Genomic DNA, 19,970 nt, shown 5'->3' with positions numbered 1-19,970 from the left:
GAATATGTATTTGTCTCTTAAATCCAGGCCGTTCCCTGTAATCTGTAACAACGGTTGGAGAAAGTAATGGCAACTAGCGAGTGCACAAACCATAGAAGGTAAACTGTACACAGCACCAGGGCAGTGTGATGGTATGTCTACTTTTAGATTGTGTTAGCTTATCAATGAACACACTCGTCACTCAACGAGTTTCACGTCTTTACGACGGATACTTAAATGTGCGTTAGGTATTATTGTTGCAGTCTAAGCAGTCATTGTAGCAGCTAGATGAGCGAGAACCGAAAGGGTCTGTGCCATAAACTGTTATTTCTGTACGGCGTTGCTAATGTGTCGTTACTGTTATTTCTCCCTCTGCTCACCCTGTAAATGCCCTACGTCGCTGGATAGCGAAGGCATTTTCTGCATCCCGCTCCTTTTTCTTGTATGTTCTCCGTTTGTCGCCTTCCTCGCATTCAAACCAATTCGAGCCGAAGTCCGCTACATGTCCAAAATGGTGGTCGCGTTTACGAAGGTCACGTGACTGAAAAGGGTCTATAGATCTGTGCTTAAGTCAAGCAAGCCCCAGCACACAATTGTGCTGCAGTGGTCTGAGGACAGTGTGGAAACTTTAAGAGGCTGTTTCTTCAGCACGGACTGGAGCGTCTTTCATAACCTGGAGCTTGAGGAGGCAACAGAAACCATTACGGATTATATTAAATTTTGTGGGGACGATGTAATCCCGAAAAAAGATATCTTGGATTTCCCTAATAACAAGCCATACGTAACCAAGGAGGTTAAAGGCTGTATCAATTTAAAAAAAAAAGATGGCTTTCAGGAACAGGGACCGTGGGGGTGTGGCCACCACACAGAAAGAACTTAACTTTGCTTTGAAGAAAGCAAGAGAAAAACATTGGGCAGCTGTTGAACAGAGCTTTAGCTCTATGGACGCTAAAAAGATGTGGGACCCGATAAAAAGCATCACAAACATGAACCCCAGCAGGATACAGCCCTCCGCTATGGACGATCAAGGCAGGGCTGATGAACTTGATGATTTTGACCTAAGGTTTTAGACAAAGGACTTCTCTCAGGAGGGGGTTGTGGTCTTAGGGTCTCTGCATGCTCTTGCGACAAGGCTTTCGCAGATAGCTTTTCGCAGACAGTTGTAATTTATCGTTGAGCGGGGAGTAATAGGCGTGCGCGATGTTATTCACCGCCACAACGCAAGGGGGCGCGAAGTCGCGAAATCGCTAGGAGTAGTTGGTGGGTGTGGTTAGTGGAGTGTTTATCCTCCGGTTACTTATAATGACTAGAACTGGAGTCGTATAGATGTACGTACTTCCTCGATCAACCGCTCTTCGTGCTGCTCCATCTTCGCTCGTGTTTTTAAAAATGGCGGTCGTGAAAACAAACCAAACCGGGAAAGTAGGGAAGCTGAAGTGCGTGTACAGCGGATGTAGAGTGGACCAATCAGAGCCCTCTTGTCTACGACGCTGTCTGCGAGGCTTCTGCGGTGGTCACAATTTTTGGGAGGTGCGCGCAGAGCATCTGCGAAGGTGGGGGTGCTACGCAGATGCCATCTGCGAGGACTGCGTTGTCAGCATAAATTGGCCTTTAGACTCTTGAACCACCTCTGAAACTTCTCAATCTGTGATTGTTGAACCACAGCAGGTACAGTTTATTGGGGTTTTGTGGGAGTTTTTTTTTTTTTTTAATTAAAGCAGTGTGTAATAAGGAATCTACAGGCCCTGATGGCTTGGCTGCCATTCTTCTAAAAAATTGCGCCCCTGAACTTGCTGCTCCTTAATGCCCAATTTTTCAACAGTCTTTAGGTAGCCACACTGTTTCAGCTCTCTGGAAGAAATCACTGATCATTCCTGTGCCTAAAACTTCATGTCCTGTTACTAATGGTGACTTCAGACCAGTAGCTCTTACATCTGTGGTTATGAAATGTTTTGAAAGGATCGTGGTGAACTTGTTGAAGGAGGAGGTTTGGACCCCCTTCAATTTGCTTATAGGCAGGGGCAGAGCACAGAGGATGCTCTCGTTAGAACGGTATGACGCATCTCGTCAGTAAACATCTAGAAAACCCCAAAGTTTACACTCGTGTCCTATTTGTCGATTTTTAGTTCAGCTTTTAACACAATTCAACCACATCTTCTGGCCCAGAAGTTTGCAAGTGAACCCTTTTATTATAAAATGGTTTTACTAGTTTCTAACAGACATGTCCCAGCAGGTAAAAGTCAATGGCTCACTCTCCACAGTCAAATTTTGTAGCACAGGGGTACCACAAGGCTGTGTGAGCTCTCCTGTCCTTTTCAGACCGTATACTAATGAATGTAGGAGCAGCCAACCTAACAACTACATCAAATTTTCCAATGATTTTAAAGTGCATATCCTGGACCTACCTACCTGCCCGACCGACCCTCCTTCCTTCCTTCCTTCACTCATCCAGAAGGGTAATTTTGCACAAGGCCATCTGTCTACAGCAGAAAAAAATAAAATAAAACGCGTCTGGAAAAATCCCAAGGGAGTCTGGAGCCAGATTCGTGATGTCACATGCGGACGCGCGAGCAGGCTGCGTGAGCTTGTACGGTTTCAGTGCACAGCCTGTGTAGACCAAGCGCTCCCATTTCTCTCATATTCTCTGGTCTTTTGGGAAATGATGAGTACTAATCCCATCAAGATTGGTGTTGCTACACCCTCCTACGATACATCTGTTAACCATTTTAATAATTACGCGATAACGTTGAAGAAATTTACAGAAAACCACCAGGTCGTTTTCTCATAAACAGACCAACGCTGACGTAGGACTCGGAGGGAGGCGTCCCATACGCGACGTCACGAAAATCAATGTTTGCCAGGAAATCCAAATGCCAAGTTTTTTCAGAGGAGGACCAGTTCGCCTCAAATGGCTTGATTTCAACTGAATTTTTCTGGTATTGCGCAAGGTAAAAAAATTGCACAAAATGTGAACAATATTTGACAAGTTTAATATAAAATAGGAGAATTACATTGATCTTGCCATCATCTCATTCTTAATGTCAAAAAAGCAAAGATATTTGACCCTAGAGAGGTGAGAGTCCATGACCCAGTGATGATAAGCGACAGTGTTCTTGAGCAGGTGTGCACTTTTAAATATCTGAGCATACATATTAACTGCTACCTGAAATGGAGTGACCATGTGGACCTTTTGTGTGTGAGGTTGGCTCAGAGGCTGCATTTCCTCTGCGGATTTAGACTGTTCGGTGTGAGCACCGATATCATGTTCATATTTTATTATGCTGTGCTGGAGAGCATCATCAGATATGGTATGGCAGCGTGGTATGGGACTCTCACAGTCCAGCTAAAGTCCAAGATCAAGAACATGGTAAAAACAGCTATGAAAGTGATGGGCAAGAAAGATTATCCTTCCCTTCAGTCCATCTATGGAAGGCTCTGTAATCACGCTAGCTCATATTCTGCATAATGAATATGATGTGTTACCTACAGAGCGAGTAAGTGTAAAACCGACAGGCTCAGGTTCATTCATTCCAGCGTCTATCACGCTTATCAACAAGGAAACGGGTTGATTCTGAACTATATCTTGATAAGCACTTGCACTTTCAGAGACTCGGATTGTTGGCGCGCCCGCGTCTAAGACGCACTATTTCGAATAATGAACACATTGTCGAGAGGGGCAGGGGCCAATATGGACGTGAGCATTTTATACCCTGTTTGGAATGTTTCGTGGTGTATTACTTGACTTCATGGTCTCAGTATTGAAAATCTTGCACAAATATGCAACTTCCAACATAATTATCTGGATATTCAACAGATTTCAGCATCGGATGAATTTTTGACCGCCGCCATACTGAATATACGTCGGACCCGTTCGTGTATTTATGCCACCCCGTTTGTAGTGTCCCAAGCGAGTAAAACCTGATCCAAGTCTTTCGCTAGGTGGCGTCTTACGGTCTATGTACGAATATTCGAAAGAGACAAGAAAACATGGATAAGAAAAAGAAAAATGCATCTATTTTGTCATTCTTCGGCAGAGAGTACATTCACCTGAAAAAACTGATACCCAAGGTAATTAATCATACTAGATTTACACACATTCTGATGATTTAATCAACTGTTGTATCATTAGTATCAGACATTATTAATTTTCAAACTTCATAGCCCAGCGGTCTCAAAAGTAGCCGGTCACCGGCGGCAAATCGCCGTCTGTGGCTTGTTATGCCGCCGGCTATTGTCAGTCGAGTCACAAAATTTAATATTAAATATTTCTGACGGCAAAAAAAGTTGTGAACGTAAATTACATCCACTATGTCATGTATGTCCATTGCCGCGTCAACTTTTGTTTACATCCTCGACGAGTGCAGCCATTAGCTGTGTTGCCAGATTGGGCGGTTTTAAGTGCATTTTAGCGGGTTTTGAACATATTTTGGGCTGTAAAACGTCAGCAGTATCTGGCAACATTTTTTTTTTTTTTTTACTTAATACAAGAAATTAATGGATGCCAACGTTTTTGCCAAAATGGTATTTTATTTTCCATTGTTTAGGCAGCTTCAGCATCATACTGTGAGATTCTGTTCAAATTTGTTTTTTTCTTCTATGAAGCCTGAGCCATTTATTTTATTAGTTTATAATTATTGTTTAATTTAGTCTTCAGGAGAGACTGCCTGCACACAGTACTAGTATTAAGTTTTTTTGTTTGTTTGTTTTTTTTCTTACATGAAAGCTGAGGCTTTTATATTATATTTGAAGGTAACTTCATGTTGTGCTGTGAGGTTCTCTGCACTTAACTTTTGAACCAACAGGTGCATTTGGATAAGTAAAGCCTATTTTTCTGCATTTTTGTAGTCCTGGTAATCTTTTATATTGGTAAAGTTGTTTATAGGACCATTTCTCAGTGTCTGGTTTTTTTTAATCAATAGTTTTTCAGTACTAACTTAATATTCAACATATCACTCAATTTTAAACAAACACCCCCCCCCCCCCCCCAAGGCTGCCCCCCATAGTCTCCAAAATTTCTGTGGGAAACACTGGCGTGCGTAACAACGCTAACCAAGCTTAAGCTAGACAACCCGCCTCAAATACCCGTCCCGGGTAAATGTTATCCCAATTTTAGATGACCTGTTCCAAACCATCCCGCCCCATGAAAAATTCGTACTTGCATCTCTCTCTCTTTATATATATAATATCTCCCTGCACGCTTTGCGTGCATTATGTCTGCCGCTGGCAGACATTTTATCATTTTGCACCGTGCTGTAAATTATTTGTACCCTGCTATTCTCCCAAACTTTGAAGCCCCTGATAGCCTGAATTTGAACCCAAGATTGAAGATTCAGCATCCCATCTGATTCTCTGAAATTAGAAGTAGAGATGATTAGAGACGAGCAGAATTAGACTGTCACAGCATGCAAAAAACAAACCCATTCTTGTGCTATAATTTACAAGGAGGAGATAATATAGATGTGAGATATAGTGGCCTGTGGTTGAATTTCAAAATATTGCCACTGATTAAACAATATCTCTATATATTTGGTTGAAGCATTGATTTGTCATCTACCTTGCTTCATATGGCTTCTAATACCAAAAAAAAACAGAATTGAGAAGAAAAAATCAGCCCCTGGGCTGCCCCAGCTGTTCATTGGGCTCGCTTCGGTCACTAGGTTTGCTTCAACTGAAGGATAATCACTGGGCCCCCCATTGTAGAAATGGGCCCGTGTTTTTTCCCAGGAGGGGCCCTGTGGGCCCCTTGACCTGCAAAACAATCTGAGTCTCTGCACTTTACCATAGCACTTCGCTCTAGCACTTTATTCCTGCATTTTGCACACTGGTGTACAGGTATTAATGCCTATTTTTACAATGCATCGAATTGCAGGCTTAATGCCAGGCCTTATTTTGTTTATTTTTCTAAACATGTCTTAACGTGGTTGTTTCTATATATAATATAAATTTAAAAAAGTGTGTATATACACACTATATTAGTATTCTTTGTCATTGTATTATTCTGTGTATTGCTTGTGTTTTTGTTTTTTGTATGTCTGTGCAGCTGTTGTAGTGCTTTTCCTAAGAAAAATTTCCCCACAGGGACAAAAGTATATTTGATTTAATTTGAACAAATAAAGGATCAAGTATATCTTTGTCGCATTTGTTTAATTGGGTATTTATGCCAAGAATTGTATAGAAAATTCTAAAGGGGTCGCAATCTTCAAGCACCATTGTGTATATACGAACTAACGCTCACTTGGTTTTTGTGGTTTGTGTATGTTTATAGGCATGCCGGGGTGTACACTGCTGAAGAAGTTGCTCTGATCACACGTGAAAAGCTCATCAGACTCCAGTCACTCTATATAGACCAGTTCAAGCGTCTGCAGCACTTGCTGAAGGAAAAAAAGAGACGCTATTTGCATAGCCGCAAGATTGAACATGACACAATAGGTAATTTCAGTAATCACGTGCACCCGTTTTCTTGAGCAGTGTAAATTATTAGCTGTCCAACTGTACAGTAGTGTTGCTGCTGCATGCTATTGCAGGGGGTGGGTTTGGGTCAAACTGTGTATAATCCAGTGTAGTTGCAGGTTAATGCATATAGTGGCGTTGCAAAGTGTACTGCTGTGTCTTCCCATCCACAAAAGTAAATCATTGTGTACGTTATAAGGAGGCATTTTGACTTTAATTTGTCCCCTCATACAGCCTCTGTCCTCACTGCTGGATTGGGTTATTTTGTTTTAAAGGCTCTTGTAAGCATTCCTTTACATACAGTTGTGCTACACTGATATTACAGTTAGAAGGAAGCCAAGAAGCCTTTGTCACATGTACACTCTAGCACAGACTTAAGGCCAATTTATGCTGACAGCCCAGTCCTCGCAGATGGTGTCTGCGTAGCCCCCCACCACCACCACCACCACCTTCGCAGACGCTCTGCGCGCACCTCCCAAAAATTGTGACCACCGCAGAAGTCTCGCAGACAAGAGGGCTCTGATTGGTCCACTCTACATCCGCTGTACACGCACTTCCGCTTCCCTACTTTCCCGGTTTGGTTTGTTTTCACGACCGCCATTTTTAAAAACACGAGCGAAGATGGAGCAGCACGAAGAGCGGCTGATCGAGGAAGTGAGGAAGTACGTACATCTATACGACTCCAGTTCTAGTCATTATAAGTAACCGGAGGATAAACACTCCACTAACCACACCCACCAACTACTCCTAGCGATTTCGCGACTTCGCGCCCCCTTGCGTTGTGGCGGTGAATAACATCGCGCACGCCTATTACTCCCCGCTCAACGATAAATTACAACTGTCTGCGAAAAGCTATCTGTGAAAGCCTTGTCGCAAGAGCATGCAGAGGCCCTAATGCTCTTGTGGCTGAATGAACATAAATCCCCACAGGCAAGTACGAAAAATCTCGTGGAAGACCTTCTCAGAAGAATGGAGTGAAGGTTATTCTAACAATAAAGAGGGACTAAATCTGGAATGGAACGTTCAACAAGGACACCTGGGTGTGTGGTGGTGGTGAAGTGTCCATATACTTCTGGAATTATAATGTGATATGATATGGGTGAAGAGAACACCACAGTTCAAAGTCAAAATGTTTGCCAGTCAGTGTCCCGTGTCTTCCCCCACACACACGAGCATGGTGCTTTGTGAGATGATGAGGCTACACAGAGAACGAGAATTCACTGTTTCGTTTAGTCTACGTTAATGCACTTAACTACAGTATCTAACTAGCTTGCCATACATTTGTCCCACTTGTTAGCCATTAATTACATTTCCAGGCATCCAAAACGTGAGACTGGGCAGCACACTGGAGTTTTTAAGTTGCCTGGTGGACTACCTAATAAGTTTGATTTGTCCATCTCTGTCTACTATTGGCTCACGTCTAATGAGTGTAACTGCCTGTCTGAGCCAGGCAGCAGTCTTTTAACAGGGCCTGAGGGTCTATCCATGAAAGAGAGGGAAAATCTGAGGAAGCTGAAGGCATTACGTCGCTACCGGAGGCGTTATGGAGTGGAGGCTCTGCTACACAGGCAGCTCAGGGAACGCCGACAGGCTGTTACTGAGGGAGGAACACCACAGGTATGTCCCCTCTGGTCTCAGCCTGAACCTGTTATTTTTAGCAGCTTTTCTGGACAAGATGACTATTTTACAATAATACATTTTTGAAGATGTTCAATGCAACTGAAACAAGATTTTGTAATTTAAAGCGACCCTGTTCCTGGCGGTTAACCCGACATATTGTAATATGTGTCAGATAACGGAATCCAGGGACACATGTCCGCCCGGGGGCATTTTGAGTTATTGACAGATTCAGAAAGTACAGTTTCTAAGCTTTCCAATGATGCCTTCCATGTGGAGATCTGACAATATTTGAAGAATGTGTGGCCTTTTGAAAGTGCATACCTCTTAAAACAGAAAAGGGAGAAAATCGCCCTCAAAGTTTTCCATCTCAGTTACTCTGGGTGTAGGGCTGGCACATAATGGTGCTCATTTACATGACATTAGGAAAGCCCTACCCCCTACTAGCTAGCACGATGCTACTTTCATGTAAACAAAGATCACCATGTCAATTTTCCTTCCATGCAAAGTATGCCCAACACAATTAAGTACAAAAATAAGTCCTAAAGTATACTTTAACGTTTTGTGGTTGAAAAATTACTCACACCGTAAGAAAGAAAGAGAGCACGATGACACAACTAACACACCGCTAGTTTCATGTAACCGAACCACAACACTCTCCGTTACATGCAAAAATAACCACACGGCCTTAGATTAATAAACTCGCCCCATCAGAAAGAGAAACGTCGCCTTGCACACACCAATGCCTCCGATGGAATGTAGTCCTAGAACACTTCCTTTTGGTTGCGTTTTTTTTTTTTTTGCTAGAAATGGTTATCTCCGATGTAAATACCGTGTGTCTGTTTGCTTCGCGGTGTTTCAGCTCCTCTGCGCTCTGTTTAGCTTGCTCATTCCATAGTGAAATTACATGCCTGTATGCAGCTTAAGTAGCCACGAGCTCAGCTCGTATCATACAGCTGATTCGCGAAAAAAAAAAAGACTTAAATCATGTGAATGGCCCATGTGGTAATTTACCCACACCCCCCAGCAGGCTACAGTCCTGACAAAAATGAGACAATTTGCAACAAAAAATGTATGCTTTTCCAACAAAACAATCTATTATCTGAAATACTGATTGCATTCTTCAAGATCTCAACTTGCACATGATGGAAAAAAACAAAAATCACAAATAAAAAAAAAATGCTGCTTTTGTGATTATCTCGGATTCGTTTCGGCCGACGTGTGTCCCTGGATTCGGTGAGGTGTCACATCACTTTTTGCAAATATGAGCGAGTATGATTTTTTGCCAGATCACCTACCCTTATGCTGAAACAGATAAAACAATTGTTTTTTCTGTTTCATTTTGTATTTGATGATTCATGAGATTCAACTTCAGCATTTCCAGTTTTAAACTTGATCTGGATTGGTGTCAAGGAATTAAATTAGACTTGAAACCCCATTACACAGTCGATCAAATGGGTTTTCAGAGTGTTGAGTGAAGACCCAACAGTTTTGCAGCTGTGGGTTTTAAACAGCAGTTGAAATCCGTGTACTAACAAGCTTTCACAAATATTTTTGATAGGAAAACTTGACAAGGACTCTGCGAGATGAGAATAATTTTTTTTTTTATTTGTTTCCAAATGTATGCATTATGGTGTTTCCGCAGGCTCACTCGGTACGCCCCAGCCAGAGGTGCATTTCTTTTGTGGAGGGGACCCGGTGTTCGAATCCCTGTCTACCGATGACCCGACACTGCGTGTCTCGTATCTTTCTCAGAGTCAAGCAGGCACACTTGTAATGAGTTTCTGGTTATCACCCCTTCTGTCAGTCTTTTGAGCCCTGAATCAAGGCCGACAGCTTGCTGTGGCTGTTGGTTTCAAACAGCGGCTAAAATTAAAGTCTTCAGATGGTCTGTTGAATTTCTCAGAACTTACTAAATGGGAAAATCAGTTCAGTTAGAAGAGACATTTCAGTCATTTAAAATGTTCCTACATTGCTTCATTTATATCTATTTTCTTTTAGTGTTCTTTAACTGTTCCAACAGATATTTACCAAGACAGTAGCCAGGTGTTGTTTAAGATGTGCCCAGGCCTAAAGGATGTGCCCTGTGACAGGCCAGTGCATATGGGCCAGTCAGAAGAGCCACGATGCCCACTGCATCTTTCTCTGCCTCCCCCCATGTACCAGCCTGAGCAGGAGCCACTGGCACCAGAGCAGCTTTCATTAGCACCGACAGACATGTACCTGAGTGCTGCTGAGCTTCAGCCCACAGAGAGCCTGCCATTTGAGTTCAGCGATGTACGAGTAATTTCATTTGGAGTCACTGGTCATCTAGGGTGTCTGTTTAAATGACAGGAATGCAGTTAAGAAAATTTTACATGGTACTTTTTAAAACTATATGCTACATTATGTTTCTTCTGTACATTCTAATGTATAATTTGACTTTATGTACAGTACTGTGCGAAAGTCTTCGGCACCCTATTTATTTATTTTTTCATACAAACTTTGTTATAGATTTCTATTTTATGACTTCTACATTGAGTCGGTACAAAAACATTTGAGTTCCAAATGTTCGTTTTCCTTCACAAAATTAAATGTTACAGGGAAAAAAAAAAAGTTTGTATCTGAGCAGCATATTGCACAAGAGAGCACTTTTTTCAGATTAAAAAAGAAAACATAATGAAGGCTGCTGGGTTTTGGTGCAAAATGAAGAAGCAAGTATGACTGTCAAAATGTCCAGAAGAACTGTGGCTGGTTCTGCAAGATGCTCAGTAAAACCTACAGCTCATTTCCGTATAAAACTGCACTCCTTGTACCTGAGACTGTTTTGCTTTGTTTTTAAAGCAAAGGGTCGTCTCATGCCAAATTTTGACACTTTTTCATTTATTAGGGCTTACTGCTGTTTATAGTAAGTTTGTTAAAACATTGAATTAAGCCACTTTTGCCCCTTTTTTTTTTTTGGACATGTGCCAAAGACTTTTGTGCAGCACTGTACATGAATAACTAAGAAGACTTGCACAATAGTTTTTTTCCAATTCAGCCTTTCTGCAGCAAGTTCAGTTCGCTTAAAGTGCCATTCCACCATTGGATGTATTTTTTGGCATAAAATACAATATATTTTATGACAACATGACTAGACAGAGAAATCTTTTAGCTTCAAAATGATATATCAAACATAATTTTTGACGACAAGTATATTAATTTTGCGACCAAAGTCACCTACCCTTTTAATTTCCGCGCGGTAGTGAAACGTGATGTCATCGGCAGGTTCCCCTTCTTGTGTACCACGTCACGTGTGACGTGGCACAGATTATCAGCAATGGCGGATAGAACGCGATTGTCAGCTTCGGAAAAGAAGCGAAGGAAAATAGCAAGTGATGCCCAAAGGAGACGGTCGATGGTGAATATCGGCACAGCAATCGACAAGTGGAAATCGCGTTCTATCCGCCATTGCTGATAATCTGTGCCACATCACACGTGACGTGGTACACAAGAAGGGGAACCTGCCGATGACATCACGTTTCACTACCGCGCGGAAATTAAAAGGGTAGGTGACTTTGGTCGCAAAATTAATATACTTGTCGTTGTCAAAAAATTGTTTGATATATCATTTTGAAGCTAAAAGATTTCTCTGTCTAGTCATGTTGTCATAAAATGTATTGTATTTTATGCCAAAGAATACATCCAATGGTGGAATGGCACTTTAAGCCTAGGTCACAACTGGATGTGCGATTTTTGGCATTTCCCAAATCGCTGAGTTGTGTTTTTTTTTGTTTTTGTTTTTTTTTGTTCGTGGAGAAAGACACACTTTGGCCGTAAGTTTGTCTTGCAACCTGAAAGAAACGTAAGCGCCCGTACAGTTTGTTTGACATGACAAAGAACCTCTGCGGCCGGTCTACAGCTCGAAAATCAGCACGTCACACGCGCGCCCTCCGTGCGTTTCTTGCACGTAGACAGGCCGTAGGAGCACGTACGGCCGGTTGTGACCGAGGCTTTACAATGTTACTTTTTACTGTATTTGAAATACAATTCATCAGCACAATATTTTTAGATAGTAAAAACTGATAAAGGATACTACTGAAATCTAAAGCGGCCTTGTTTGTTGGGTTTCGTTGGGATTACCTTTCTTGCAATCCTGAGCAAACAAATAATTTTGAGAGTTTAAAAAAAAAAAAAAAATTCCGCCAAAGCTCCACTGAAAGTCACCTAGATCTTTATCAGTATTACAAAACAAGACATGAGCTCAGGAAAACAATTATAATTCTAAGAAGTATGATCGTGAGAGAGCTGGATAGAAAAATATTATCCCTGATCAGATTGAACTTTTGTAGAACCTTTCATTCAACCACTTGAATCCCCCCCACCCCACCCCAAAAAAAAAGGGGGGGGGGGGGGGGGTTTCTCTTGTCAGATCTCAGCAGTTAATGAGCGGAGAGATAATGGGGAGATGTGCTGTGCTGTGCTCTGCAGGATCTGGATGTGGTAGGTGATGAGGAGATGCAGTGCCCTCCATCACCACTGCTCTTTGACACTGCCCTGGCTCTGGAAGACCAGACCATCCGTGCCATTGCTGAGGCTCCTATGGACATTCTGACCTCAGGACAGGACCCTGAGCTGTCCGAGACAGATGACATGTCTGCAGCAGACCAGGTAAATGTTACAGGTAAAGTTACAGCAATCCGTATAGAGTTAACAATTTGATGTGTGTTGTCATGTCTTCTCCTCTCCTTCCCCCCCCCCCCAAAAAAAATTGTAGCTATATATATTTTTGGTACGTCATAGTATCTGCTTGCATTTTTATATTTGCTGTAGCAGCACCTAACAAGATTTGGTTAAATAAATAGCAAGAATGTATAATTTTATATTGATTCAAGAGCATGATGTTTAGCCTTTAGTATTTTCTTGATGTAATATGAAAGAAATAAAACACTTCCAGACATGTTATAGGAAAATATTCAACAATGGAGTGGTGTAATGTGCTGAACACAGAGTTATTTGAACGTTTTCCAAGAACATGTCCTGTTGTTTTAATCCTCTCATACTGTAGCTGTTTGCCAATGATTTGTTTGTAGTCATCTTTAATGCAGTGGCTCAGCAGTTAAACAAGCTTGCTCCTGTTTTCACTTGTTATAGCAGCTATAAGTAGTTCCCTCAGAGTTCAGAAAAAGAGAGGGGGGGGAAGCAGCTTGAGAAACGGGTAATGTTACGGCTTTATCTGATACTGACATTGGAGATTCCTTACAAAAATCAGTACGAAGTGTCCCCTGAGAGAAAATGCTACCATATCGCCAGTTACTGAACAGTAATTTGCAATAGAAGCAGTTACTATAGCAGTGTTTTCCCCAGAAAAAAATTAAAGCCCTAAATTCTGGCATGATAATACACAGACAATTGAGTGCCAATGGTGTGAAAGCAAGCGCCAAAGGCGCAAAGTGAAACTAGGGGGGTCCGGGGCATGCCCCCCTGGAAAATTTTTTTGAAAATAGATGCTCTCAGGTGCATTTTCAGGGTCTCTGAGAGGTTTTCGATACATGATTATAGGATAGATTTTACCAGTGTTTCAGTGATTTCTGACCTAAACAGTATTAGTGTATACACATTTGAAATTTCACCTTAAAGTGGCATTCCACCATTGGATGTATTTTTTTGGCATAAAATACAATATATTTTATGACATGACTAGACGGAGAAATCTTTTAGCTTCAAAATGATATATCAAACATAATTTTTTGACAACGACAAGTATATTAATTTTGCGACCAAAGTCACCTACCCTTTTAATTTCCGCGCGGTAGTGAAACGTGATGTCATCGGCAGGTTCCCCTTCTTGTGTACCATGTGTCGGTCTATTTTTAGACCAGGAAACCCACAAAGTGAGAGTCATTTCTCCTCGTATATGGGGGCCAAAAAAATTGCGAAAAATTGAGTTAACCTTTCAGTTAGCTAGATTTATTGGTATTAGCTAGATTTATTGGTATTATTTTTATCGCGTTCTATCCGCCATTGCTTATATGTGCCACGTCACACGTGACGTGGTACACAAGAAGGGGAACCTGCCGATGACATCACGTTTCACTACCGCGCGGAAATTAAAAGGGTAGGTGACTTTGGTCGCAAAATTAATATACTTGTCGTTGTCAAAAAAATTGTTTGATATATCATTTTGAAGCTAAAAGATCTCTCTGTCTAGTCATGTCATAAAATATATTGTATTTTATGCCAAAAAAAATACATCCAATGGTGGAATGCGACTTTAAAGTTCAACATGCAAGTTAAACCGTTTTGTTCTAGATTACTGAGGTATATGATAGATTGAAAATCTACGGGGATCCCTTAATCATCTCTGATCAAGTAGTGTTGTAACAAAAACGTGCATGAAAATATGAACAGCGGTTTGCTCCATCTTATGCAGTCCGATGAAGAGAATCGATCATCATGACCTCCTGTTGATCACAAAGGGATCTGAACCTAAGAACTGCCACCTTAAAATAAGTTGCTGTTTTACTATAACTGTAATGATTTAGAATGTTTCTGATGCAATTACCGTAATATATGTAGAACTAAGATGCACTAAAAAGGAAAGTAAGGCAACTGCGTGTTGTAAAGTTTAAATTTTGGCACTTTATTAAATGGACTAGATTAAGATTAAAACGTATTTAAAGGAAAAGAGAACTTGATTTCTACAGTTTAAGTTTGCAGAAAGATTATGCTTTTAAACACATTTCATGAAGGGAATTTGTTAAGTGTCAAATGTAGCATAATTGTGAATAATAACGATAAGCATAGAGGCAGTGTGATGCCACCGTGAGCCTTTAACAAAAGAATAATCCGGAGCCGCCTTTTGTTAAATGGATCCCAGTGACATCACACTGGCAAAAATGCTTATGATTATTTGAAATGATGCTGTATTTGACACATTTGGACAACTTCGTGAGAGTGTTTATAAGTACATAATCTTTCTGCAAACCCAAACTAATGAATTAAGTTTTCTGCTCCTTTAAAGCAGATTAATTCTCCTTGGCTTTTGCTTGGCCCAGTGTTGGGCAGCACTCTCGTAGTCCATCTCGCTGTCATCCATGCTGACGTGGATCAGATTGTCCAGCGAGTCTTCTCCTAGCTTATTAAAATCAGTTGGCTTTGCCCGTCTGGTGGGGGACGACATCGGCAGCCAATGAGATGGCTTATAATGAATCGGAAACTTCCGGGATGTCTAATGTTTGTTTTTATTGGATGGTTTGAACACATGATCTTGACGTAGCTAACAGATTAGTTTGTTTACATCATACCACGCGGACATATTACTGTGACAGAATCAACACACATTGGGGAAAAAAAGGCCGCTTGTTTAACACAAATATCAATCAGTATGTAAATGGATCTGTTGTTTGCTCTCCTATGTATCTAGTTACTTGTGGGTAGGAAATTTAACGTATCTGTATAAATCGAAGCGTATCGGATTTTAACGAAAGTGACTAAGCGTATCGGCAGGCAGAGCAAGCGTATCGGGCCCGATACGCTAAAACGCTTTGGGGAAAACTATGCTATAGAAACGATAACAGTAGAATGAGTGCATTAACATAAACCTGTAAAAGTGTGTGTTGTCTGGTGCAATTTCTTTTATAAAAAAAAGAATGCAGGCTTTCTACTCGACTCATTTGAATCCAGTGAGTTTAAAACGATGCTGGTGTCACAGTCTCTAAATGTTCCTATAGATAGTTTTCACTGACGTCACGGCATTCTGGGGAACGCCCTCCAGCCGCCATCTTGTGGGTCAAACAAAACGGACCATCGCCATTACCGGCTACGTTATCTCAGACGAATTTATGAAGTTATATAGTCAGTTTTCTAAAATAAAGATCAATGTCGGCAAAATCAAGCAAACGGAAGTATATAGATACATTGGACGACATCTCACTACAACGGTATGCAGCCAAACTGGCCTTGATTAGGGGAATTGACCCCTACGAAGTGGACAAAGATGCATTTTCAAGTGACTATGCAGGGCTGCCATCCATATCGTACCCTGATATTGTGAACCATTTCGTGAATAGTAAAAGTGCCTACACACTTGACGACCTCAAAGCATACAAGTTGCTGGAGTCGTACAATTATTTTGTCTGTGGCTGGGTCTGTGAAGTCCACCATATAAAAACAAGTGACAGTCGTGTCCTAATTACAGCCAAGGTATGTAAACATTGGAAATAGAAAACGTGACAAACGAGTGATATTAAGTGTACATTACAATGTAAACGTACACTCAGCGGTTCCAGTTAGGCATTCTCCAGAGATTGTTTACACGATGTTTTGGTTTCCAAAAACAAACTTGAACACGATTGTTTATTTAAACAACTTACCACTTATAAAATGATGGGAGCAGACTTTGCTGTGTTTGGAAGGCTGATAATCCTTGCGGTTGATTCTCGCAAGCCATAGATTTCTCCTTTGTATGCTGAGTTTCTTTGTTTGCTCGCCTTCGTGCTCCCGTACAGTGGGAATTCCATAAAAGCTCCGCTTGACGTAATCATCTGACCTATTGAGGTATTTCACCTGACGTCACAGGGTCACGTGACGCCCCGGTGTCCGCCATTTTGAAGGTCAAGCTAGCTAATGTCAACAACATAGTAGCTAGTATGTTACTGTAGCAATGTTTACGTTCAGTCATTTGGATGACTGTTAAAACCTTTCAGTCTCAAGTTTTTCCTTTACTGGATTTACTAGTTTACTGTAATTATGATCCGGCAGCTATTTACACCAGATCCAGTGTAAATAAATAGATGCCAGAGCGCGCGCCGGCTTGCTCCCCCTCAAATTAAGCAGCGCGCTCCGGCTTGCTCCCCCTGAAATTAAGCAGCGCGCTCCGGCTTGCTCCCTTACACCGGATCCAGTGTAAATAGCTGCTGGATCATAATTACAGTAAACTAGTAAATACAGTAAAGGAAAAACTTGAGACTGAAAGGTTTTAACAGTCATCCAAATGACTGAACGTAAACATTGCTACAGTAACATACTAGCTACTATTGGCCCTTTTCCACTACCCTTTTTCAGCTCACTTCAGCTCGCTTCAGCTCACTTCAGCCCGACACGGCTCGCGTTTCGACTACCAAAAACCAGCACGACTCAGCTCGTTTCAGCCCTGCTTAGCCCCTAAAACTCGCACCGTTTTGGAGTGGGGCTGAAGCGAGCCAAACCGTGCCGACTGAGGTTGGGGGCGTGAGCAGACACTCCCCTGTGCACTGATTGGTGAGGAGGCGTGTACTCACATGCCCACACGCCCCGCGAGCGCGCTGGGATCTGTAAACACCGCAAACCCGGAAGAAGAATAATTACGAATTACGAGAATTTCTGAAGCCTTATGCGCCTCGCCTCATCTATACGCTCTTGCCAGCATCTGTCCGCGTTGTCGGTGACAACAAGCCACAGCACCAAGACCAGCAACACTAACGACTCCATGTCCTCCATGTTTATTGTTTACTACCGCTTAAAAGCTCACTGAATCAGTGACATACAGAGCATCGTGGACGAGTTCGCGGAGCGCAAGGCTCGCCGTATGCCCTTCAAATAATGCGCGCAGTAGGCTATTGATGTTTTATTATGAGCCATGTACAGTATGTCGCCTAATGTTTTTTTGTTTCTGAGTTACATGTTCGTCTGAAGGACTTAATGTACAAAATAACATAGTTGCACCCCATAGTGTTGAAATTGGTAAACACAGTGCATTCAGTGAGGTTTGCACCGCCCTCCTTTTATTTCTGACTCTTCCTGTCACCGCTGCAACCTCTGAGCGCTCATTCGTATGCCCTTCAAATAATGTGCGCAGTATAGGCTATTGATGTTTTATTATGAGCCATGTACAGTATCCTAATGTTTTTTGTTTCTGAGTTACATGTTCGTTTGAAGGACTTGATGTACTAAATAACATAGTTGCACCCGGTAGTGTTGAAATTGGTAAACACCGCAGTTGCGGACATTTTGTAGCCTAAAATGATGTTATGATAAGCTTTAATAAAGGGCCCGGTCATTTGCCCCGCCCCCGGCCCGGCTCTGACTTGTTCCGCCACTGTCACTGATGTCACTGTTTGCGCTGCTTAACGACATCACGTGACGTCCACCCACTTTCGCTAACTCCACCCAATGTGTCCACCCACTTCCAGCCAGCACGGTTCAGCGCGGTTGTAGTCGAAATGCAACTCCAACAGCCCCGCTCAGCTCGACTCAGCTCGACTCGGCACGGCACGGCTCAGCCGCGTTTGTAGTGGAAAAGCGGCATATGTTGTTGACATTAGCTAGTGCTAACAGCTAGCTGCTAGTACACTGCTACAACACAGACACCGACCCTAATAATACAGTTCTTGGTCATTGCCTGGTAACAGCAAATTTATAACGGGCCATGTCTCAACAGACTAAGAAGTTATTTCAGTGACATTTAATAACATTTTGTTTCTCCTGAGGACCGAAAGTAAATGAAAATGTGAACAAACCTTAGCTGTAATAAGATGGCGACCACCGGCTCCAGGGACGACCCGCTGATGTAGGCATGTTACCCAGCCTGACACAAAATATTTGTAGGCATCCAAACTCTTATACGCTTTCAGATCAATACCTGTGTATGGCGATGGGTTTTTAACGACATAGGTATACAGATCATGTGGGCCGAAGTCAGGTAAAGACGAGGGCTTCGTGTACTTCCGTACGTCAGTGAACAATCCTCGTGGAAGCAGGTAAACGTCGTTCTCTAAGCCTGCTAACCTCAATTTTTGCAAATACCTCTCCCTCTGCTCGCCCTGTAAATGCCCTACGTCGCTGGATAGTGAAGGTGTTTTCTGCATCTCGCTCCTTTTTCTTTTGTTTTTTGTTTGTCGCCTTCCTCGCATTCAAACTGATTCGAGCCGTGACGTCCAAAATGGCAGCCTAACGATGCATCACATGACTTGGTCACGTGGGTGAAAAACCTCAATTACGACAGCCGTGAATACAACAGGTGTGCACCATTGCTAGCTTGAAATAGCCTGCTTGGGTTCTTTTGAAGACTTGTACTCGCGCGTTACAATGTGTGCTCAGTGACCCGTACGGTAAGCTTGACCCGCAAGATGGCCGCCACTAGGGAATCCCCGACTCTGAGACATCATGTGCAAACTATGTACAACACAAGCACAAATGTGAACTGTTTTGCAAGGTGAAATTTTATAGTTTAAAAATGTACAGTTCACATGCTGAGGACATGATTTTTAACAATACACTGCTCAAGTTATTCCATTCCATCCTTTCAAAGATACTGCACTGGCTCTGACCTCCGAAATCTAGGCTTGATTAAAGACACTGTTTCTTTGTTACCCCCAGGCTGTGTCGGAGGTATCTGAAGCAGCAGGAGATGAGGATGCCACACAGGATTTATCAAAGGATAATATAACAGTTGCCACGTCCTGAGCACCTTGCGCACTGAGCGAGTTCCCTCAGCTGTCTACACTTTTTTTTTTTTTTTCTTTTACTGAACCTTCTGAACTGATGTCTCTTCAAAAACCCATATTTAACAAAGCCAACTTTTTGCGAAGGAAACGTCGCATCCTATTTATAGAAAATGTTCTTCTGAAGTACAGTATATTCCAAACGTTTATTGCTTGGAGAATGAGCGCTAATGCATTCCTTGTCCACAAGTGTCACTTTCTTTGGAAATAAAACAAAGTTTGCTGCCCTGTTCTGGAATCTTGAGTATGTGCTTATTAGTGCGTGCGAATGTTCAAGTATGTATTTGTGTTTGCAAGGTTTTTACTTCGAAAGGCATTCTGCATCTGAAGCCACTCGTTACTAATGACCTGATTAATTCAGACATAATCATGTTGCAAATACTTGGCAGCCAGCACTGGAAGTGGCCACGAGAGGAGCAGAAACTCGTCAGCTTAGATGTAAAGCATTAAAATGGGGACTGCTATTTAATATAGCATGGATAA

The 19,970-nt window shown here is 42.0% G+C and overlaps 1 protein-coding gene and 1 non-coding gene across 5 annotated transcripts in view; both read left to right on the top strand.

Moving 5' to 3' along the window:
- The window catches only part of kansl2 (KAT8 regulatory NSL complex subunit 2), a 34,492-nt gene extending 14,767 nt beyond the window's left edge, over positions 1 to 19,725 (top strand). The window contains exons 5-10 of one of the 4 annotated variants that reach the window (XM_060937514.1): positions 6,245 to 6,408; positions 7,880 to 8,046; positions 9,692 to 9,788; positions 10,070 to 10,323; positions 12,496 to 12,675; positions 19,363 to 19,725. In XM_060937514.1, the coding sequence (XP_060793497.1) occupies positions 6,245 to 6,408; positions 7,880 to 8,046; positions 9,692 to 9,788; positions 10,070 to 10,323; positions 12,496 to 12,675; positions 19,363 to 19,449 (949 nt within the window). In that variant the 3' untranslated portion in view covers positions 19,450 to 19,725. Of the gene's footprint in view, positions 1 to 6,244; positions 6,409 to 7,879; positions 8,047 to 9,691; positions 9,789 to 10,069; positions 10,407 to 12,495; positions 12,689 to 19,362 lie in introns of those variants that run through there. The other 3 variants (XM_060937515.1, XM_060937517.1, XM_060937516.1) reach the window with 3 other exon arrangements.
- Positions 9,859 to 9,995, top strand: LOC132897243 (small nucleolar RNA SNORA2/SNORA34 family). Its single transcript, XR_009656293.1, has one exon. It is a non-coding gene; the product is annotated as a small nucleolar RNA SNORA2/SNORA34 family (small nucleolar RNA).
- Positions 19,726 to 19,970: the final 245 nt, after the last annotated feature.

Source organism: Neoarius graeffei, chromosome 13, assembly GCF_027579695.1.
Source record: "Neoarius graeffei isolate fNeoGra1 chromosome 13, fNeoGra1.pri, whole genome shotgun sequence".
NCBI classification, from domain to species: domain Eukaryota; kingdom Metazoa; phylum Chordata; class Actinopteri; order Siluriformes; family Ariidae; genus Neoarius; species Neoarius graeffei.
This window is presented reverse-complemented; position numbering and strand designations above follow the sequence as displayed.